Below are 15,288 nucleotides of genomic sequence, written 5' to 3'. Positions count from 1 at the left end.
TTTTCTACACGAAAGTATTGTCATCTTCGCACATACTGCACTTGTGTTTTTGTATTTATTATTAAACGGCACTAACCCTAGGCAGGTTTAACCAGCTTCCTCTGAAAGGAAGTACGGGAGTATGAAACTGACAAACAGTCACCAGTTGCATGCATATCCTTGTTAGGAGAGATGACGACGTTAGGTTTTTGCAACTTTTGCAGAGAGGTGTCAACATCCTACATACAGTGCCTGGTATTCCCAAATTGGTCACTCATCTGGTATTGACCAGGCTTAACGTTCCTTAACTTTGATGATCTAATGAGAACCAGTATGTCAACATGATCATGCCATATATAACTAATTATTTCATTGTATTTTGGCTACACATAGAAAAATTATGGATTGACCAACCTGATGTTCCGATTTCAATCCGATCAACAACCTCTGAATAACTCAAAAAGATTTATTACTGTGAAATGCAATACAAGTCCTAAAGTGACCCCCTGAGATCTGATTACAACAGTTACTAAAGACGTCTCCTCAGATGAAATGAAGAGATTGACATCTTCAATGGATCAAAGTTTGTTTTTATTTCCACTTATCAAGGTTGCTGCAAAGAAGGTGGGCTCCCTCTATCATGCTAGAAAATTACTCACATCTGAAATTATCCTATATCTCTACAAAGCCATCATTTGCCCATGCATGGAGTATTGTTGCCACATCTGGTCTGGTGCATCTACCACAACTCAAATAGATAGAGTATTTAATAAACGTTTTGTTCAATTTGTGTATTAATTGCATAATTTGTTTTACATATTTTTTTTTATCTTCTCGTATATCGATAAAGTTATCTTTTGGGGTTTTCTAAGTCCCCAATAGCCTTTAAGCTGACAAATCAAATTTGCTTCTAAGTAATTTTCATTTGTTATTGCTGTATCCTGTTGGAGAAGCAACATACTTCACTACAATTTATTTTTTAAAATTACTTAGTTCAGCCTGGGCAAACCATATTATGAAACATTTTTAATTGATTGCTGAAAAATTTGCTTAGATAGAAACAAAAATGCATTGGTTTTAGTACTTTAGGTTATTGTATGTTACTTTTTTTTATCTAAATAAAGTATGTTTTGATGGGGTGGGAGTCATCTATATATATATATATATACAAGGCAAAAGTGGCACCACCCATGTTTTTGTATGTCCAAGGCTTTTTTTTCGGAGAGGGAGGGTTACTATTTTTTTAAAACTTTTTATATACTCCCTAGATCATAATATCTACGATTTGCGAACGCACGTCGTCTCTACATTTATTTCGATAGACTTTTATAAAATCCCGTCTATTCCGTCCTTTCACGTGTTTGTTCGTCTTTTTTGTATAAATAAAGCGAAACTCATTGAAACAAAACTGTCAGTGACCTTTTGTGCCTGGACGTCTTCAAAACAATTAGCTTTGATCAATGTGGGGAAAACCCTTCATATCAGACAATTGCTATTCATTTGAGAGTTCCCCCTTTCTCGGGAGAGCTTGGTTTCCCCAACATCATGAGGAAACAAATAAATGAAACGACGGAAAACTTAACTGGCCAACATTCATTTCTGCACCTGCATGAACTCATTCACTTAGCAGGTCAACGTTTTGATTGACATTGCTAAATTTGAATGCTTTTCACTTCCTATGGTTTCATAGCGTAGCGGTAAGATGTCACGTTTTCTTTCACTTTCTTTTCCACCTTCATGTCGCGGGTTTGAGCCTGCCTGACTACCACTTTTCCCCCCACCAAACACCCAAGCAACGCCGGGCACCCCTGCTAGTCTATAATATAAATCTCAACTGTCTGTTTAAATGTATGTATGTATGTTTATATGTCTGCTTAAAACTTTCGACAGAGGCGACGGATTTTCACGAAGTTGGTATCCTTTTTGAAGCTCGACCCTTCGGATGACAAATATCGAAAAATAATGCCGGCACCCAGACTAGTTTACAATTAAATTAAAAATGAGAAAAAAAGCAAATGCGAAAACCCATGATTGAACCCAGGACCTTTAGATATTCAGTTTGACACTAACATAACTGGACTATTTCTGCTTGTAATGTGAAGCATTTAATATTTGTTCTGACTGCTACTGTTGCTACCTAAAATATTATTTAAGATGAAGCCTATTTTTATTTTTAAATTTTCCAAGGCGAGTAAATCATTTTTTTAAAGAAATTAAATCAAAATAGATTTTTTTTAAATTTTTATTGTTCAACAACATGGACCAACGTTCCACAAAAAAAAAAAAAAAAAAAAAAAAAAAAAAATTGGCAAACCAAAATCAAACATTTTTTTTTTTTAGGAAAAAAGAAATTCACTACAAAGATCCAAGGAAACAGACCTAGTTTATTTTATATATTAGATTGTATATATTTGGTTGTGCGAGTGAAAATATTTCTTGACATGCACAGATAATCTCCGACTCATACATTTGAATGTCCGCAAATTAAATAAGGAATATGATAAATGACAAGAAAACATGCAGCTGTAACTGAAACATAGGAACAGCAGCAGCAGGAGGAGGGAAGTAGTGACAAAAATATCATCATCATTGTCAACATGAGTAGTAGGAGGAGTAGTAGTAGCAGATTATAGAAGTAGTAATAGTAGTAGTCATAATAATCGTAATGATAATCATCACACGAGATAAAGCTTTGTAGTAGATCAGAGAGAGTAGAGAAAGTGTGATGGGTGGATAAATGAATAGCTATGGTACATTAATATATTTTTATGTTATCAAGCAATAACTTCAAAAAGGAGAGAGAGAGAGAGAGAGAGAGATATTTACAACTTACTTCTAGGAGACGGTGGATACTGTTCTTTCTTGTATGCCAATAGAGGGAAATATGGCGACACCCACGCTGAAAAAGATGAGGGGCACATATCAGGAGAAACCTCGGAACCTTATGTTTAAGGAACAACTCATCGAAAAAAACGCAGTAAAGCCAACACACACGAAAGAAGAACGGGCTTTAAATATGGTAGAGACAAAGGAATATGAAATCCATCCAAGAGGGAAATGGTGAAAAATTTAGGGTAGGAATAAAAATAAAAATAGCCCTAAAGAAAACGGTCTAAAATCAATTATCTTTAACTTTTTTTTTTTTTTTTTAAACATAGGAATCACCACTTATCAAGGCCCAGAGGCCACTCGAGGATAAGGGTTAAAGAGTGTACATTAGTCAAAAGGACAATATCATAGTAATCGTTAGAAGTGCGAATTGGATTACTTAAGGGGAACAGCTCATCAAGAACTTGTTTACATTGGACTTGAAGACGCCCATATTGTAGTTAGCTGGAAAGCAGGTAAATGGAAGAGAATTTCACAGGTGTGCAGTTTTAAGAAAGAAGCTTTGTTCATGGAATCTATGTTACGGTTTAGTCACAGATAAAGAGTGGGGGAAATTATTGATAGTATTTACAGCCAAACGAGTGTTTCCCGTGAATGTTTGGCGAGGGGGGGGGGCATAGATTGGAGCTCAGACGAGCACTTGCCATGAAAATAACGATAAAACAAAGACAGACTTGCAACGTCTCTTCTGTAGGAAAGAGGTTGCAGGGAAGAGAAAAGGGCATCCCCCACTAGGCTACAAGTCTATCCTGAACTCTGTGGATGATTTCAAAGATCACTGGTTTTGGAAATTAACTGTAAAGATTTTTCCTAAGATAACGATAGGATTTAATTAAAGAATCAAGTAAACAAGTAATTTTATTGAAATTATTTTTATAAATAACTGGATTTATTGATAAATCAAAAAAGAAAATCTTAAAGAATTATAATTTATTAACTTACTAGCTAATAAAATGTGTGATATTTAATTTTGCAGCTGTGTTTATTAAATGGAATATGAGCAGACAGTATTATTTTTTCACAAATTAATTTTGTAACTGTTTAGCAAATATAATCTGGTATTCTGGAAAATGTTTCTGAACAGTGAATTAAATTGCCTGCAAAATATAACTTGAATCTAAAGGGAGAAGTGATTATTTACCTCGGAAGATAGTAACAGTAAAAGATAATATCAAGGAATCAGTAAATGAAACTTATGTTTTTTTTTTTTTTTGACAAGTGGATCAAACAAAGTAGATTTCCCAGTGAATCATGTGGGAGTGTCAGGAATTTTTTTTGACTAAGTGAAACATAATTATATCTCCTCTGAGTAAGACTTGTTTAGGAGAGTCACTTTGGTCAGAATCAAAGTAGGAAATCACAGTGTTGAATGAAACCAACTGATAATTTTTTTTTTTTTTTTTTTTTTTTTTTTAAAAACACCAAACTACCTATTACTAGGGAATTGGAAGTCAACAATTTTTCTTTTTAACTCAATTGAAAAGTTTAATAATTATTTGGATTCTTCGGACTACTGTTCTGATCTTGAGTGTCATTTTCACAACATTTCAGTTGATGTGACCTCCAACCTTCTCCAGGTGTTTCTTAAACTCATGAATGTTTCAGTCAAACTTCAGAATTTGGACGTTGTGAAAATAACACTCAATATGAGAATAGTAGTCTGAAGAATCCAAATACAAATAATCAGTCCTCATTTCAAAAATTCAGAAACGTAATGTTTAAGTTTCAACTTTTAAAAAAGTAGATCCAACTTGAAAATTATCTTTTCTTTCAGCCTACTCTTCATCTGAACTTTTTTAACCCTGAAACACATTTCCTTTTACTTAGGATAATCAACTAAAAATTAGGATGAATTACCTGCTCTATAAACGGGTGAGGTAATAAGCTGATAACGCTAAAAAAATTATAACTTAGAGAAAATAGACAGTAGTAGTTGAATGGGGACAAATGTAAACAGACATCTTGCTGCGAAACTCCCGACATAGTATCCTTGCAATTATGTCCTAGATAGTAGCCCCTCACACATCAAAGTGGCACTGTGCCTTGTCTGAGGTGAAAATGCAAAAGAAAAAAAAAAAAAAATGCTATCATCTGCTCTTAGTTTAGACGTCAACTAGAAGGGAAAGATGCAGGACTAAGATACAAACATTGAAAGAAGCATCAGCAACAGAACCATATCGAATATTGAGAAAGAGAGAGCAAAAAGAGGACATGTGTAATGGCAGGGTGTCTTATTGTCCTCATAATCTTGTCACCCTGAACCAATACACGGATAAGTACATCATACGCAATTTTAGATTTTCATAATCATTTGTTTCATTCAACCATCTTGATACCAAACCGCTAAATCAATTCTTCTCCTTTTTTCACCATTTCCTCTATTCAGTATATATAGTTTTTACTTGGGGGGGATAGTAACTGCTTATTAAGGCCTAAAGGCAACTTAAGGATAAAGGGAGTTTATGAGTATTGGGTAGCCTGTGAGACAATACCATGATGATCAATACTGGTAGAACTTGGGTGGTGTTTATTTGAGGATAACTTAACAGGAACTTGTTTACATTAGAGTTCAAAACGGCCATCTTATAGTCAGCTGGGAAGCAGCCTCATAGTATTGTGTTCCACAAACGGATAGTTCTAGGAAGGAAACTTTGCTCATGGATGCAGGCATGAACTTTTTTTGTGACTATTTTGTTTGTTTGGCTGGTCTCTTAAAACGGCGAATCTGGTGGTTATCCATAATTCAAATTGTGCATTTTTTTTTGACAATTAAATTTTAACAACCTGAAAAAATATCCACAAAGAAGAAATAAAATAATAATAAAGATTTTAGAGTGGAGGATCACTTTTCTATCTAAATTTAGTGTAAAATTTAGACCCACTTTTTAATCACTTAGTGTTAAAACAAAACATGTAACTGATTGAGATTTCCATTTTCTTTAGCATAGGTGGATAAAAAAAAATTTTGTTTGAATTATTCATTTTAGTTGAGAGTGGGGAGGGGGTCTAAAACATTATTTAAAAGGGAATTAATTTATTAACCAGGTGTAAAAAAAATATGACCATGATGGAAGGGAACATTAATAAACAGTTTAAGATTTGGTGGGGCTGGAGTAACTGAAGCGAGAGAAAATACTTGTGTTTGGCTAAATAAAAGTGAAAATAACATATGCATAGTTTTAAAACAGTGGGGGGGGGGCTCTTTCTTTTTTTACTTATATATATTAATGTTTTTACTTATTACTTGTATATATTATCTATTGTTTATAATTACTGGTTCCCATATCGTATTAAATTCGATACTAGGTTTACTTAATAGTTGGTTATTCCCCAGCATATGTGCTGTTTCTTTCAGTCGTCTTACTCTCCACCGTTCCTCTCGGTCTATATATATATATATATATTTTTTTTTTTTTTTACTTCGTCCCATAATGGTAGATGGTTTCCTTTTTCCTTCCAGATATGGTCAGCTATACCTGACTTTTCAGTTTCTCCACACACTACAGCTTTTTGATGTTTCAGTGGACGAAAGTTTCACCTTTGTATAGTTTTCCACATCCAAACCATCTGCCATCATGGGACAAAGTAAAAATTATAGACCGAGAGGAACGGTGAAGAGTAAGATGACTGAAAGAGCAGTACATATGCTGGGAAATAACTAATTACTAAGTAGACCTAGTATAGAATTCAATACGATATGGGAACCAGTAATTATAAACAATAGATAATATATACAAGTAATAAGTAAAAACTATATATATATATATATATATATATATATATATATATATATATATGAGAGAGAGATAAGTTAATATATAGTAATAATTAGTAATAAATAGTGATATTTACAACTAGAAATAAAAAATAAGGCTTAAGGCTCCTAAAATTTTTATTAGAATTGTCCCCAAGGACCCGTGGCACAGTGGTTAGAGTACTTGGAAAAGTTAACTGTAAAAATAAAAAATGATATTCTTCTGAAGGTTGAAGCGAATTTACACAAAGTTTCAATTTTTTTATTTTTTTTATTTATTTATTTATTTTATTTTATTTTTTTTTTTTTACACAAGTAAAATAAATTTAGATCGTTATTTGATGTTATTATGATCCACTGGTTTTACTCATACTGATAGTTTAAAAACAATATTTATTATTACTACCAGCAATGAAAAATTAAGATTAAAAAAAATAAATGAATAAAAAAAAAAAAAAAAAAAAAAATACTAGCTATATATATTCGACGATGCCCAGTCAAAACATTACCGGCCAGAGGGATTAGTCACATACTATTTGAGATGCATTGAATATTGTAACTAGTTACGAAAAGTGACCACATGTTGGATTTAGAGAAGCATTAAACATATCCATCTTGGTCAAGGGAAATTAAACACGAAGTAACTCATAGCTTAAAGGGGAAATAACTCTCATAGCTTAAATAAATAAGCTTACTTCCGGTTTTAAATAAATAAATCAACTTGAAATAATATTTCTAAATAGAACAATTAAAGCAATTCTATTGCAATAAACAATAACATAGATATAATTATTAAAATAGATTTTCTTTAATGTAATATGCAAATGAGATTTCTTTTGAATGCATAGTATATATCATGCTGGAATAAAAATGTGTATAAGTCAGTTTTCAATATGAAAATTAATTTGTGAAACAGTGTACCTTTTGTACATATTAAATTGTGAACAAACAGACAGGAATATGACTTTATTATAATATAGTAAATTATGAATATATAACAAGATTCAAGCAAGCAAGGACACCCGGACAGTCCACAGAGTTTTATAATTAAGATATTAAAAGCATTGGCTCAAATTTTTTTTTTTTTTTCTAATTCCGATTCACTGAAAGTTTCAATTTTTCCACTTTCAATTAGTAAAAATCCTCGCAAACTGTAGACATTCAAAGACCAGGTTGTGTTTTCTAACCATCTTTATACCAAACTGTAAAACTTTTTTTTTTTTTTTTTTTACAAGGGTGTCACCACTTATCAAGGCCCAGAGGCCACTCGAGGATAAGGGTTAATAGGTATACATTAGTCATTGTGATTTTAGCATAGTAAACAGTGGGAATTTTGTAACTTGGATTACTTAGGGGGACGATTCAATTAGAACTTGTTCACATTGGACTTTTTCTTTTTTTTTTTTTTCATAGGTATCAACTCATTATCAAGGCCAAGAGGCCACTCAAGGATAAGGGTTAAAGAGTGTACAGTAGAAATTGGACAATATAATAATCATTAGTAATGAAAATTTGTTAAATTTGATAACTTATATGGAACGGCTCATCAAGAACTTATTTACGTTAGACTTGAAGACAACCATATTGTAGTCAGCCGGAAAGCAGGAAAACGGAAGACAATTCCACAGGCGTGCAATTCTAATAAAAAAGCTTTGTTCATGGAATCTACGTTTAGGTTTAGGCACAGATAAAGAGTGGGAGGAATTATTGATAGTGTTTACAGCTAGACGAGTGTTTCTTGTGAAAGTTTTGCGAGGGAGGACCATAGATTGAAGCTCAGTCGAACACTTTCCATGAAAATAACGATACATCAGAGACAAACTCGCAACATCTCTTCTGTGAGATAGAGGTTGCAAGGAAGAGAAAAGGACATCTCCTACGAGGCTACGAAGTCTATTTTGAACTCTATCAAGGCAGGACAAGTCCTTTCTAGCAGCTCCTGCCCAGATGTGGCAACAGTATTCCATCCTTGGACGTACCTGGCTCTTATATAGATAGAGAATTGCATCAGCAGTGAGATATCTACTGGATCGATAGAAAGATCCCACCATTTTTCCAGCGGCCTTGGCAACAGATTTGATGTATGTGTTCCATTTAAGATCAGGAGTAATGGTCAAGCCCAGAACTTTTCTCCTTTTTTCACTATTTCCTCTATTCGGTAACTTATTTATATATTTCATTTTTTTTTTTTACTAGGGAGAGGGTTATTAAGGTCTAAAGGCCACTCAAGGATAAAGGTTAATGTGCCTTATAATCTGCGAAATATACAAGATAAATTTTCATACACAATATTAAACTAAAGATTCCTAAATAAAAAATTTTTTTTCTGAATTTTTGAGATGAGGATTGATTATTTGGATTCTTTGGATTATTGTTTTATTATTTTCACAATGTTTCCGTAGAGGTAACCTCCGACCTTTAAGCATATCTGGTCAAAGTCGGGTATCTTTCTGTCATACGAAGTAATTCACAATTGTATTTTTAGTGTCACCCATACTGAGGATTGAACCTTTAAATTAGGATTTCTACCCAGTTGTGGTTGAAGGAATGAGAGCATACTACTTTAGAGGAGTCTACCCAGTTCAAAACTCGTGATTACCACAAAAAGTGTCTAAAGAAGGGTAGAGAGTACAGCAGCTGAACCATTCCGAAAATAGAGACAACCAAGATAAGGGAGACAATTATCGCTATTCATCATTTTCCCTGACTTTTCCTTCAAGCTTTACTCTGATTATTGCGATACACATTCCGGAAGGTTTCTTTTTGACTTTTCTTTTACAATCCCAAGTACTTGCATTCTATCATCATATTCGGTTTAACGTCCATTTTACATACTGACATGTGTTGGACAGCTTTTAGAAATTAACTTATCTCTGCCCAGGTCATTATTTAAACTACATAACCTGAAATATGACAAATTTTCTTTGAAAGTCATTTATTTACGTGAGACAAGATTTTTTTATTGGCTGGATGCCTTTCATGATGCCAAATTAGTAAGATGATGCAGATCATTGTTTTTATCGAAACACCATGATAACCTACCGAGGTTACAAAGCACCTAACTTATCGTTGAAACTAAATTTACTAGCTTATTGCATTTGCTGATAATTTTTCTTGTTTTCTACAAATTTCAAATATTTTGTTCATTTTACAGTGTAGTATCACGTTTCTGAATTTTTGAGATAAGGATTGATTATTCGTATTATTTGGATTCTTCAGACTACTGCTCTCATACAGAGTGTCATTTTCACGTTTCAACAGATGTAAACTCCAATTTTCTTTTTTGATTTTTTCCAAATACTCTAACCACTGTGCCATGTTTATTTCTAAATTCAAGTCAATATTTTAGAAAAATTGTATTTTTGCAATTGTGGTCTGTTTTAGTTTACTTCAGGCTGGTAGCTAGAAAAGCAGAAATTTGTCAAATGGTGGTAATTCAGATTTCAAAAGTGGGAAAAACGTTTTTTTTTTTTTTGGTCCATTCTACTTTGGCAAGTAGCAGCTTCTTCGTGACCTTGTTTCAAAGAATATTCACTTTTGCCTTTGAAAGTCTTGAAGTTGGTTTCTGCTGCCTTCGTCCATAATGTCAGCATCAAAATTGAAGAACTGAATAAGTCAGACGCAATAAAATATTAATAAAATTTATGACCTCAAATTTTCTAGCGACCAGCTGTATTTTCAAAATATTATATACTTTTTTATTATTTTATTTTAATTCTGTATTGTGCACCAATTTCCAAATTGAAATGAATACTGAAAAAAAAAATAAAATAAAAAAATAAAATAAAATAAAAAATAAAATAAAATTTCACTTTTCAAAACTAATGTTGTGAAAAATGTAAATGAAACAATTTGGGGCTTAATATACATATCATTATATATATGATATATATCATTCACATACGGTAGTGTTTGAATATACGGTTAAGTGGCAGTTTTAGTCATTTAGAACTGCTTTAAAGCTTCACTGCTCACTTATTTTTCAACCAAATTTCAAACAATTATTACAGTTCACCTTCTCAGCTATATTGTGAAAACAAAAAATTTTTCGATTTTCGTTGAGTAAAAAAAAAATAATTTATAATGAATTTATTGGTGTTCAAAATCGTAAAAAAGAATATAAGGAGGTGAGCGACGTTTTTTTTTTTATGACTGGTTTCCATAGCAACCATGTCGCTTCAGTGACTACTGTTGCTACTAATTCACAACTCTCGTGAAAAGAGAAGTAACAAGTAAAACAAAGAGAATGAAATAATGATAGGAAGATAATTAGGGGAGATTTCATTGAAAGCAGACGAGTGGCATACATTGTTATTACATGTTTTGTTTATAGGGGCAAAAAAATGAGACTGAAATTAAACAAAGAGCAAGTGAATTTACTGAAAGCCTGGAAAAATCAGGGATTACAATAGAAAAATGCGAGCATGAAAAGTAATATGGTTAAGCATAAACATGGAAAAGTAAAGGACTAGTTGTTAAAACTGGAAAAGAAAAGGACAAGATGTTCTAGTAAAAAATATAAATTTATAACTTAAAATATTGCAGCATTAAGAATTTTTTTTTAAATTCAATTTAACATTATATAATTAATTCTTAATGCTGCAATATTTTAAGTTATAAATTTATTATAGTCTTTTACTAGAACATCTTGTCATTTTCTTTTCCAGTTTTAACTAGTCCTTTACTTTTCCATGCTCACATTTTTCTATTGTAATCCATATATATATAAAATAATCATCAATGTGTGTGTGTTCCCTATAGAAAAAAAGGTTAGAAAATCTACATAAAATAAAAGTATATTTATATATAAATTTCTCCTGAGAAAACAATGGGGGTGGTCACAAAACTCTATGTACCCACCTATTAAGGGATCTTAAAACCCCAAATGTACCCTATTTTGATCAAATTTAAATCATATGTATAAAATTTTCTGAGGAAAACAACAAAAGTAATCCCAAATCTCTACGTGCCCCTCAATGTCTAGAATTTCTATCTGCCCTCTCCAAGGGAGCTATGAGAAGAAGAAATATCTTAAAATATATATATCTGATTTTAAGGCAATTCAAACCATATGTACAAGATACTAATTCAAAAGGTTTGCCAAAATTTCAGTTTGAAAAAGAAAAAAGTAATATTGTTACATAACAGGGGGCCTATGCCAGTAAATAGCAATTAAGTTAGCTTGTGTAAATTTTGATAAGGGGCACATTAGTATATGTCAAGATAACCTAGCTGCAAACAGAATTGTACCCAAAAACAGTTGACATGAAGTTGAAGTGCGCAACAGAAATCAAACTCTGTAGACAAAACAATCACAATATGACGAACAAAGTCAGGTTTTTAAATGGGGGAAAAAAATCTAAGAGTTTCAAGTTTTGTTCTGAAAGTTGTGCAGATAGGACAACCCAATAATTTAAATAATGTCACTTCGACGTCTGTCTATCCCTCTCAATTCTCAAGTCAGAAAACTAAGTCTCTCTCTCTCTCTAATAAAACCTTGTAGAAAACTTGGCAAATGTCTCCTTGCATCTTTCATGCATGAGAAGTTTTATTCGTCTTAGTTAATCAGATGATCATCGAACACTAGACGACATGGGCGATCATGGAGCAGCAATGATTAAAAGAAGTACTGCCGCAGAGAACAAAAAGACCAGAATATAAAGAGGTGTATATAAAAAAAACTATTTGTCTGGTTCCTAATCACTCATTGGTGAGAACATAATATGGTGTTATGAGCATAGTGAAAAAGAACAGTAGTGTTCCTCATTAAATCCTAGGTAATGCTGGGTCTTCCTGCTAGTTAGAAAATAAAACAAACTTAAATTTGTATTACGTTCCTGAATTTTTGAGGTGAGGACTACTGCTTTCATCTTGAGTGCCATGTTGAACTTTGGAATGTTTCTGTGATACTTGGGAATTTGAACAAAATTTCTAACGAAACCTTTTACTTACTTTACAGAAGTATTATTATCTCGTTCTGCCAACCATGACTGGATAGATATCCTAAATAATTCATAATTGTATTAATTGGTTACCAACACTGAGAATTGAACCTCCAAGCTTCAGGAGAAGGTCACTTTTACAATTGATTTTTTGAAGTATTCTAACCATTGCACCACGGGTTCACTCTCCACACCACCATGAAGTAAATAAAGAGTTCTGTTTGAAATTCCAGAGTTCGATAGAAACATTCCTGAGTTCGACAAGATACACACCTGAAGAAGGTCAGAAGTTACATCGATTGAAATGCTGCGAAAATGGCACTAAAGAACAGTAGTCCCAAGAATCTAAAAATTACGAATTAAATTTGTATTTTATTTTTTCCTTCAATTCTCTATACGTGTGCGTGATGTCTATATGGCAAATACTCTAGATAATAATGACAATTCCAAGACCTCTCTATTAGTGGAACCCATTACCATAAGATTACTTCCCTGGGGTCTATGACATGGTCACATTCAAATCCAATGTCAAAACCATCTTCATAAATCAAATTTCATTCTAACATTTTGAATCCTCTCACAATATCCATCATCATTCAATTGTCGATTTATCCATCTCATTAACTCTTATCTTAAGTAGATTTTAACTAAAACAAATGTTGACTCTTTAGTAAAAAAAATAAATAATTCAACATGTATTTATCAAAGTTACATACAGTTGAGAAATACAAGCATGCAAGATTCAATTCAATTTATTGGCATAGTTTAAAACATTACATGTTCCGTTGCTGTTAAGAAGGGCGTGGGAAGAGAAGAGAAAAAAAAGTAAAGCAAACAAAGATGGGAGGGGGGGGTCCGCGAATTTAGATATTAGCTGATGATTTTATTAATAGAGTACAAAGTGGAACGAGGGTTTACTTTCGGTAGTCTTGTTTTTCTTATTTGTCATTTAGTCTTCACATTCCATGAGCGAGGTTTCTGACCAAGGGGGAAGAATTGCTGTTTTCTGGGTTGGAATCTATACATCTCACACTTGTTTTTTTTTTCTTTACCTTCAAATAATTTGTTTTTTAAACTGCTTACATCAAGCAGCTTCGTGTCTTGTCTGGAGCAATTTCCATAGAATATTTTTTAAAAAAATAAAAAATACAGAGATAGGCAGAGATAGGTTCCATAACTATTTTAAATAAATTATCAATTGATTTTCATTTTTTTAATTTTACAAATCATGCCAATTTTGTATTCACACACAATATTTGAGAATTTTATGAAGAGAGATGTGTGCCATCATATTCAATTTAGTGTTTTTACATGCTGGCATGTGTTGGACAGTTTTTCAGAAATTGACTTCCAAACTAACGTATCTCTAACCCGACGGTCATTATCTCTCTTTTTCCCCAAATCTATCCTTATCACTTATGTTTTCCTTTATACAAGGTGGAAAGGATAAAATTGTCACCTTAGAAAAGATGACATGATTCCATTTCCATTTGATGAAAACCAATTTTCTTTTTTTTGTTGCAGACCATCTACTACTTGGCCAGTTGTGTACAAATCCCAAGAATGATAGGAGCCTTCTATCATGTCTGAAAATGACAAAATGTTCAACGAGCGAGGTCAGAGATATGCTGCTGTACAACTCATGCTCTCTACCGATCCAAGTTATGACAACAGGACCATTGCCAGCACCCTCAAAATGCTAATCCAGATAACAGGGACATGCCTAGGGTGATGAAAACAAAGTTTCCGGCCATGGTTTTTGTTTTTGGTGTGGCTTGAAGTGAAGGCTATATCATACCACCTCACATCTTCGAAGTCAGCTTTAAAATCAACACCAAAGTTGGATACGCTGGAGAGTGTGGCAATCCCCTGGTGTAATCAGATGGTCGCTGGCAAACCCTGGATGTGATAGCAAGACTCGGCACTGGCCCACAAGTCCAAAGAGACCCAGGCTTGGCTTCAGAAGGAGTGCTATGACTTTGTACCCTTTTCTCACCGCCGGCTCTCCTAACCTGACCCGCTAGACTATTTCGTTTGGTCACATGTTGAGAACATAACCAATATGACCACCCACAACACCAAAGAGCCTGATTGCTGCCATCTGCTGAGTATTCACTGAGCTCCCGCCGACACTTGTGGAAAAGACATGCTCCCAATTCTGGACTCTTATCAAGGCAGTGATTGAGGCTGAAGGTGGCTACATTGAATAGATGTCAGCTCTAGTGCATAATCAAGTTACCCAAATTTATTTTTTTCAATAAAAGTTTTAAAATAAAGCTGTAGTATGGGCAACAACTTTTATTGTTCCACCCTTTATTCTCATGTCAACTGACCCAGCTACCTCGGCTGTTCTACATCTAATGCAAGCACATACATCCATTTTTTTCAATAAATTCTCCTGTTCTGCACACACCTCCCTATACTGTTCAGATTGAGGTCATCAGAACTAAACACGTCTTTAAAACTTACATTACTCTTTTGTCGTCTTATTTTCATATCATTTTTTTTTTTTTTTTTTTTGCGATATGATGCTAAAATACAAGATAAAAATTTTCATCATCAAAATCAAATCAGTGATGTCCAAACAATAAATATTCAATTTCATACCCCTCGATTGACAAACAAAATTTGCCTGTTTATAAGTTTTCATTACTTTTACTCGGGTGTCTGATATTTTAACTCTTGAAATAAAAACTTCCTATACTTACCTAAAAAAAAACAAAA

At 33.1% G+C, this 15,288-nt stretch overlaps 1 protein-coding gene across 2 annotated transcripts in view; it reads right to left on the bottom strand.

Annotated features, from left to right (window-relative positions):
- LOC145241457 (N-acetylneuraminate (7)9-O-acetyltransferase-like) overlaps nucleotides 1-15,288 on the bottom strand; it is a 166,075-nt gene that overhangs the window by 39,717 nt on the left and 111,070 nt on the right. Inside the window, exon 15 of one of the 2 annotated variants that reach the window (XM_080104435.1) lies at nucleotides 2,813-2,878. The exons of the other annotated variant lie outside the window; for it this stretch is intronic. Coding sequence (XP_079960561.1) covers nucleotides 2,813-2,878 — 66 coding nt within the window. The remainder of the gene's footprint in view (nucleotides 1-2,812; nucleotides 2,879-15,288) is intronic. 2 annotated transcript variants of the gene reach the window in all.

This window comes from Euprymna scolopes, chromosome 20 (genome assembly GCF_053919585.1).
Source record: "Euprymna scolopes isolate OS-2025 chromosome 20, ASM5391958v1, whole genome shotgun sequence".
In the NCBI taxonomy this organism is placed as follows: domain Eukaryota; kingdom Metazoa; phylum Mollusca; class Cephalopoda; order Sepiida; family Sepiolidae; genus Euprymna; species Euprymna scolopes.
This window is presented reverse-complemented; position numbering and strand designations above follow the sequence as displayed.